We start from the raw sequence: 7,863 nt of genomic DNA, 5'->3' as shown, positions 1-7,863 counted from the left end.
CGTTTTAGGGACACCTTCTTCGTCATCGGAGAATACATATACTCGCCACCAAACAGACCGCAGCCGAGAGTATCCAACTTTGTCTTCTCACTTTCCGGTCTGAAATCTGAACCAGAGAGAGAGAGAGAGAGAGAGATCAGGCATGGCGAATCAAGGGGCCAAGAAGCGAAAGGAAGAGAACAGTCGTCACATGAAGAACCTACTTCGCCTCATCATCGCTTGCAATGTACCAATTCCTTTCACCCTCATGTCGTCCCACTACTTGATTCATAAATTAGCTCCACTTTGTAATCGATTCCTTGTTTGCAATTCTCACCTTCCATGTACTGATAACATACGAAAACAACCTAAAGTTCGATCCACACATTTTCCTTTTAGTCTTTGAAGCAAACGAAGCCTTTTTGCTGACATTGACCTAGAATTTGACTGTATCTCAGATTAGGTTTGTATAGCTGATATTCAATGGCTCGGTCTGTTTTGGCGTTGTGAAGTTCATAGTTTAATTGCGTTTGTGCTGAATTTCAAACAGAATTGAACTGAATCACAACCACTGATTAATTGCAAGAAATCAGAATTCTATGCGTATTAAATTAAGACTAGGTAGCTCTGAATGCTTGTCCTTGTGGTATCTGTAGTTTAAGTAGTTTTATGTAGAAATTTGAATAGCTCTGTAGCCTCTATTCAACACTGAGAAGATAGAGAACTTGAGGGATTTCTTTCTCTAGCCCTCACCAGCAAAACAGAGGTCCGCCACTGTACTATTCTGCTCTCCAATTGAACAAAAAGTGAATGACCAATATGTGGGGAAAATATTTTTTGATTATTTCTTATATCATTTTATCGATTCAAATTCAAAGGGGTGAAATCTCAGGGACAGGGATTGCGGACATCTATGATCTGGGATTCCCTCTGCTTGTCTTGGTTCTTAAGTGGAATTCAGGTCCACAGTAATGAACAAAGCACTAGCCTTGTATGGGAAAGTTTGATATCATCACAAGTTGTTTGGGATGAATCTTACCCTTTTGGACTACTATATGGGCATATCTATGTCTAACTAGTAACCACCTTAAAGTGTCGCTGACTTCATATTTTTGTTTTAGTTTTGATGGTCATTACACCAAATTGGCTTTCTAAGTAATAATCATGATTGGTCTGATTGCCTTGTTTATTCTTGCTCTCCCATTGAACTTTTAAAGGTTAGATATCAAAACAGGAAAAAAAAATTGTATACTGAGTCACTGACTACTTGGTCTCTTCCCAAATTGGTCCCATTCAATGCTCTTTGTCCTAAATGACAAATTGTGCTTGTGTAGGTCATATATCTTGTGGTGAGGGCAGGAATCTTTCATTCTACTTTCAAGTGGAAACAATGGGTTGGCTTCATGTTGACCTTTTTTGCGTACATCATTCCATATCAACAACTTGCCTCGATGGCAAACCCTGCATACACTGATGATGGGGAGCTTTTAGATGGTGGGTTTGATATGAGTACCGGTGGAATTTGTGGGTACGTCTCTCTAATGTTCTTTATTTTTCATTTGTTTCTTCTTGTTTTCAAGTTTGGATGTAAATCTTTATTCATTATATTCAGTATTTCGGGGTATGATCATTTTTAAAACAAAGAATGTGGAATGAGCCATTGTCGCTGTTAAGTAGGGCTGCAAATGAACAAAGCCGCTCGAGACTCGGCTCGGTAAAAGCTCGTTCGAGCTCAACTCGAGACATAAATAAATAAACAAGCTTAAGCTCAAATTCTAGGCTTGTTTCGTTATCAAGTTGAACACAAGCCAGTAGAGGCTCGGCTCGAGTTGGCTTGCAAGCCATGACTTAGTAGACTTTTTACGTTAATTACTATAATTAGCATTAGCATTTTGATATCATGATGCAAACCCTTACAAAAATATATTACATGTTATTATTATTCTAAAATTGAGATTATTTTCTTTTAGAGTATAGGAAAATGAAAGATATATACCTTTACAATCAATACATTTTTGGTTGTATTAGGCCTATGCGAGGATATATGTACGTTTTTTGTTGGCCCGTTAAGGCTCGTGAACAAGCTCGAGCTCGAGTCAAGCCAAGGCCCGCTCGGCTCGAGCTCAACTCGTTAAGTTTTCACTGAGCTCGAGTTTGTTAAAAACTTAATAAACAAGCTTGAGCACGGTAAAGCTTGGCTCGTTTGCAGCCCTACTGTTAAGTGGACTCAGTTAGGAGTATCAAGTGCTGGCTTGTGTCCAAGCGTCAGATCTGACTGAAGTTAAATCTTAAGAAATTGTGGTAAAGTGACGTGTTTTCAAAAGTTGGGTGTGAATATGGCAATTGGGGACATACCCTGAACACATATTGGTATTGTATGTCATTGCGTTGGTTCCAACTTAGCTAGAATTGTACGTGATATCAAATGAGATTAAGAAAAGGTATCAAGTTGCTATATTTCTTTCATGTGCACGAGTAGAATTATTTATTTTTTAGCAAATGTGAGCTTCTTTTTATCCAGAACATCTTAGAAATTAGACGATCCAAGGATCTAATGTTGAGACACATCCAACATCGATGCCATATCTGTAGGACACAAGTACTATACGGAAAATACAAGAGCAGTGTAACACTTGCCATGAGTCCACATCTTCGACCAGTAATTTGAACATTGAAGAAGCTGGTATTCTTAGAATAGAAATGACGAGGACACAACCAAGAAATATAGTTTCCTTCCATGGTTTCACAGGTGTTTTCATTACCAGTCAAACAGGAGCTCAGTGGAACTTTTATTGTTCAAATATATTGTTGATTTGATTGGAAACAGTCGATAGGCCTTTTGGTGCTATTGCTAATTTCGATAGGGAAAAGAGTTATGATGTCTCCTCTTGCTCAATGATGTTTTGCGGAAAACACTTCGATGACTCCGTGGGATGGTGATTTCTCTTCACGACTTCTCAGGGTTGTCCCTCCTCTGCTCTGCTGTGTACTTGCACCAAGGCGTGAGGCAGTTGACTGCCTCTCGCCCCTCTGTCGAGCAAGTCAGTAAACAGGAGAGAGAGAGAGAGAGAGAGAGAGAGAGAGAGAGAGAGAGAGAGAGAGAGTGTGTGTGTGTGTGTGTATTTCTTAGACATAGGGTTGCGTACCTTTCTTAGGGTTTATCCCTCTCCTTATATAAGCGAACGTACTTGCTCTCCAAGCTAGGGTAACCATGGCATATGGCACATGCCCACGACATCACAAATAATCGCCTTGCTTCTGAGACGTTCGAGGCCTTCCTAGAAACGGTAGGAAGCAACTCCATATGGCGTTTTCATGGGGCAAACCGACCTGAGTGGCTGAACCGACCTGCTAAGACCGACCTGAAGGCTCAGGCAGTGGGTCAGTGCATTGGGTTGCAAACCGTTGGTCGGACCCTTCGGTCTGGCCCAACTCCACTCGGCCTTCTCTCCTATTAAGCTGGACTCACACCCAGTCCAAGCAAACGAGGCTAGCTGGGGAAGCCCAAACTCTGGCTCCGTCCGCTTCCCATTCCTGGGCTTGTCTTGGGCCCATCCTCGGTTCGGCCCACCACAGACTCCTTGTCATCCTCCTGCACTAACTTCTAGGGCTAACAAGAGTTGGATACCCCGGGTGAAAAAAGAAAGAGAAACCAATAGTTGGGTAATGTGGAGGACTACAGAAGCTTTCTACCTCAGATGTGATGTTGCAGTAACATGCATGTTGTTTGTACAAGGATGGATTTGCAGTATGATATTGTCTGTTTTGAGCAATTTTTAAGATAAGAGAAATGCTTGTGATTTTACTCTCACTTCTCTTCTCCAAGTCCATTCTCCCTTTCCTTATGTTGATAATATGATTGACTTTGGTGATGTCATCTAGTACAGAAAAGATTTAATTGTTACAAGTCAAAGGATTTTTGAAGTTTTGATTTCACAACAGAGAATAACGTTTGCAACATGTATACTGGTTCTAGTGTTGTGGTCCCAACTATCGAGAAGATCTCTGACATCTTATTTGTAATTGAAGACTGGGAGTTTGATGCAGGGAAGCGTATGACAAACGAAACTTTTTGCACAAAGTAACTACGAACAAGTATGAACTAGAGAATCTATGTCTTGGAGAACAAGGAAAAAATTAAAAGGGAAATAGAATCAACCTAATTAATAAAACCTAGTTCTTGGCAATTTATGCTAAAAAGGAAAGATTGCTAATAAAATACTAATTTCAAAATAAGAAACCAAAATTTCTATATTTCTAGAATAATTAAATGTCGGCCTGCATCAGAGTACTTTACTAAGTGTTGCATTTTTTAAATGGGCTTCCTATGTGATATTAGTGATGAGGATTCCTTACATCTTTGAGAGATGTAAGACACTTCCAAGTGTTGCCTTTTTTTCTTTTATGTATTTTCCTGCCTTATATAAGTGACTTTCTCGCTATAACGTACATGATTTTTTTCTACTCATGTATAGGACAAAAAGATTCTTACTGCACCAGTGGTTATTCTTGCAGATATCTGCATGATGTAATCTACATTACAGGCTTCGTGCAGCTCGCGTCTATCATCTCTGAAAAATTTTGGTATATATATTTAGTGGTAAGATCCATTTTGTGAATTGGGTGCTATATGGGCATTTGCCTGTGTAATTCACAGTGGTGTCATGCTTATGAGTTGCTGATTAATTAAGAGTAGCCTATGCTAGGTTAGGTTTTCGGATCCTTAGGTGGAAGTCCAATCAAATAGAATACAGGAACCACCAGAAGGAAAGGATCATTCGTTTTTCCCTTTATAGTGTGTAGAGTTGAGGGAAGTTCATTTTTGCTTTGGTCTTCATCTATTTACCAAAGTGGCTCTCTACTTGTGAGGAAAAAGAAAAGAACAGAAAAGGAAAAAGAAATTGCAGCTCTCAATCAATTGGATATCACTGATAAATAACAAAATTTAGCTGAGTGGACCTCAGCCGTGAATGCTGAAGTTTTTGTACTTTTGGGTTGCAAACTGGTGTAATATAGCTATTGCCTTTTTTCCCCTGCAGATAGGTAAACGATGAAATTAAGAAAAGATAAAAATCACTGTTGGTGTAACTGTCATCTCTAGTATGAATGTGGAAATACTAATCAAAGAATAATTGCAGATCATGTTGTTGATTTTAGCAGTTTTTGTTTGGTAGAATTTGTTACATTGGAGCAGTGATTATCTGGCTGACTAGTTAGAAAATGTTCCAAGCGACTTTCTGAGTGCAAGTTATATATCGAAACTAAATTTTCTTCTGCTGGTAATAACATAAGTTAAATAATAAATTAATCATGCCATTTCTCTATAGAATGACGTCATATTCAGGGCTGTATTAGTAAAAGCACCTAGTTTTTATGAGCGAAAACAGAAAATGAACTCTTATCCTTTTGCTTTCCAGATACCAGCATTTGCTGCGTATAAACTCATAGGTTTGCTTAAAGGATTTCTACCCCATGGTTCAGAGGTACACTCTCTCACCTGGATCTGTTTTGTCTTTGCAACCAATGCAACTCATGTCTAAGGCTTGGTGCGATAAGTTTTTCTTACTATCTTCTATAATGTTTGACAGGAAGGTGAAGAGGATGAAAAGACGCGAAAGAAGAGAGAGAAGATGGAGAAGAGAGCTTCGCGACCCAAATTTGCAAAAACAAGAACTAGATGATATGTCCTTTGAGAGGAAAAAGAGTGATCATGTCTTGAGTACTTTGAAATTTGAATATGAGTACAGGTTTCGGTTTTCCATGAGTGGAACTGTATGTTGTGGATGCACGAACTCCGATTTAATTAGAACTTGATGTTCATGTTTGACGATTTTTACCTATCTACAATTCTACTCAATTTGCTTGAACAGATGGCTTATATTGTGATGTGATTCAGTCCAGGTCCATTGATTTCTTTCATATCTCTTGGTGATCTTCTTTTATCTCTAGGAATGAATATGTGAGTTCAGTTACGTGGAAGAAATTCATATGCTTGGGGGAGATTTTCCAGACCCATTGATTTCTTTCATATCTCTTGACCGGTTTGGATCAACAGAACCGTGACCAGTTCAACGGTTTAACGGTTCAACCGGTCCATTTTAGCGATTTTTTTTTTCTAAAATAGGCCGGTTTATAGAATATAGCAGTTACGTGATTTGTCGAATTTTTTTTTTCTAAAATAGGCCGGTTTATAGAATATAGCGGTTACGTGATTTGTCCAGACCGGACCGTGGTCAAGTTGGCGGTCCAACCGGTGCAATTTTTAAAACATTGCTCTACGTTTCTATATTATGGCATGTTTAAGCCATTGAAAGTCACTTAATTCCTTGCATTCATTCTTTCCCTCTTCGTTCGGATCTGGTTTCTGCTCTTCGTTCTCCCCTTTCCCCTCCGATCCGAGGTTTTTCAATGTGCATGCATGTCTAGTGGGCTTGTTTGTTTTGCAGGTTGATGAGGCACGGCTGTGATGTGTGTTATCCGGTCTCTTTGCAGCCGGAGTTGATGGTGGTTCGGTTTTCTCGCAATGGCTAACTGATATGTGTCGGCTGCCGTTAAAAATGGGCATGATCTGGCCAACGGTTCGGTCGCCTTCTTGGTTTGTACTCTTGGTTTTCGCTCGTATCATGTGTCTTTTTTGGGTTGACTGCGGCTTGTCGTTTGGGAGGTGTTTCACGTAGTTTAGTAGTAGTTTCACTTGTTTATGTTGTCTTTTGTGTAATTGAGGCACAATTTTCTACTCCTTAGGCCCTTGTTGGCTTTCGCTCATCTCCAACGCTTTTTCTATCTTACGGCGATAGCACTGTTGCTCTTTCTCTTGTATTATCTTTCTTTATATCAGTGAAGTTCTTTTTTGATGCCATTTTTTTTTTCCGGTTATTGGTGGTTTCATTACTGATTTGTTTTTGTTCCTGGATGGTAATTCGGGTTTGATTTCGCGTGTGCATCTACAATCAAATATCGCTGTAAACTAGTTATTACTTTGAAACATCGTACTAATGTCCTTTGAGAGGAAAAAGAGTGATATATGTCTGAAGTACTTTGAAATTTGAATAGAGTACATGTTTCGGTTTTTCACGAGTGGAACTGTATGTTTTGAATGCACGAACTCAATTTGCTTGAACAGATGGTTTATATTGTGCAGTGATTCTTCCTCTCTTTGGTGAACGATGTTGGAACTTTCCAGATTATGGTGAATGAAGTTGGAGGGAATTTAGAGGGTCTTCCGAGGCAACCGAAAGGCCTCCTATGATTCAATGATTATGGACATTACGTTAGTTACTTTGCAGCTATTGAAGACCCCATGATGGCATGAATTATGGCAGAATGCATTCTGGGAGTTTCCCGTATTGATTCCTCCACACAACAATAGTCACCTTGATGTATATATGTATGTATTTTGTTTTTTGGATCAACACGCCACTTCCGAGTTCCATACTACTTTTCTTGAGTTCATTCTTTGCGTGAGAGAGAGCTAGACACTGAGTCAGTTTGCCAAGACCACTCACGGTGGTGTTCCGTGAGTAGTGGTCCTAATTGGATAACTCCTGGGAGACAGATGCCGATAAACCTCAACACTCTCTGGTAGGTGGCAAATATGTTTTAAGGATATTGTGTGTAACTGATTTGATTTTGTATCGCTATTACAGTTTACTCATATTTTGAATCGGTTCTTGGATTCTGTAATATGTATTTCACTTTATCGTTTCTAATGGAACTTGTTTTCTAGATTTGCCGAATACATTGTATTTTTTCCAACAAAAAATATACGTCGTATATGCGCTATGTCTGGATGAATATGTTATATGTGTTGAGTTGCACGGAAGAAATCATATGCATGGGGGGGATTTTCCAAACCTACCCAGACACCGTGAGCAGTGTAAATAG

The 7,863-nt window shown here is 39.3% G+C and overlaps 1 protein-coding gene and 1 long non-coding RNA gene across 2 annotated transcripts; one reads left to right on the top strand and one right to left on the bottom strand.

Moving 5' to 3' along the window:
* Positions 1–5,848, top strand: LOC131320361 (uncharacterized). The gene is made up of 5 exons (XM_058351054.1): positions 1–226; positions 1,314–1,507; positions 4,495–4,579; positions 5,397–5,462; positions 5,568–5,848. Exons 1-5 carry the CDS (start codon positions 143–145, stop codon positions 5,658–5,660), a joined length of 522 nt encoding a protein of 173 aa, XP_058207037.1. The 5' UTR covers positions 1–142; the 3' UTR covers positions 5,661–5,848.
* LOC131320362 (uncharacterized) lies at positions 1,524–4,509 on the bottom strand. Its single transcript, XR_009198203.1, has 3 exons — positions 3,578–4,509; positions 2,207–2,924; positions 1,524–1,658 (listed from the first exon to the last, which is right to left on the bottom strand). It is a non-coding gene; the product is annotated as an uncharacterized LOC131320362 (long non-coding RNA).
* Positions 5,849–7,863: the final 2,015 nt, after the last annotated feature.

This window comes from Rhododendron vialii, chromosome 3a (genome assembly GCF_030253575.1).
Source record: "Rhododendron vialii isolate Sample 1 chromosome 3a, ASM3025357v1".
In the NCBI taxonomy this organism is placed as follows: Eukaryota; Viridiplantae; Streptophyta; class Magnoliopsida; order Ericales; family Ericaceae; genus Rhododendron; species Rhododendron vialii.
This window is presented reverse-complemented; position numbering and strand designations above follow the sequence as displayed.

Excerpts from the sequence above, each read along its gene's own strand:
- LOC131320361 (XM_058351054.1), top strand. The coding sequence starts at position 143 with ATGGCGAATCAAGGGGCCAAGAAGCGAAAGGAAGAGAACAGTCGTCAC. Across the intron at positions 1,508-4,494 it reads AGTACCGGTGGAATTTGTGG|ATATCTGCATGATGTAATCT; the intron begins GTACGTCTCTCT and ends TTATTCTTGCAG. Across the intron at positions 4,580-5,396 it reads TTTGGTATATATATTTAGTG|ATACCAGCATTTGCTGCGTA; the intron begins GTAAGATCCATT and ends TTTGCTTTCCAG.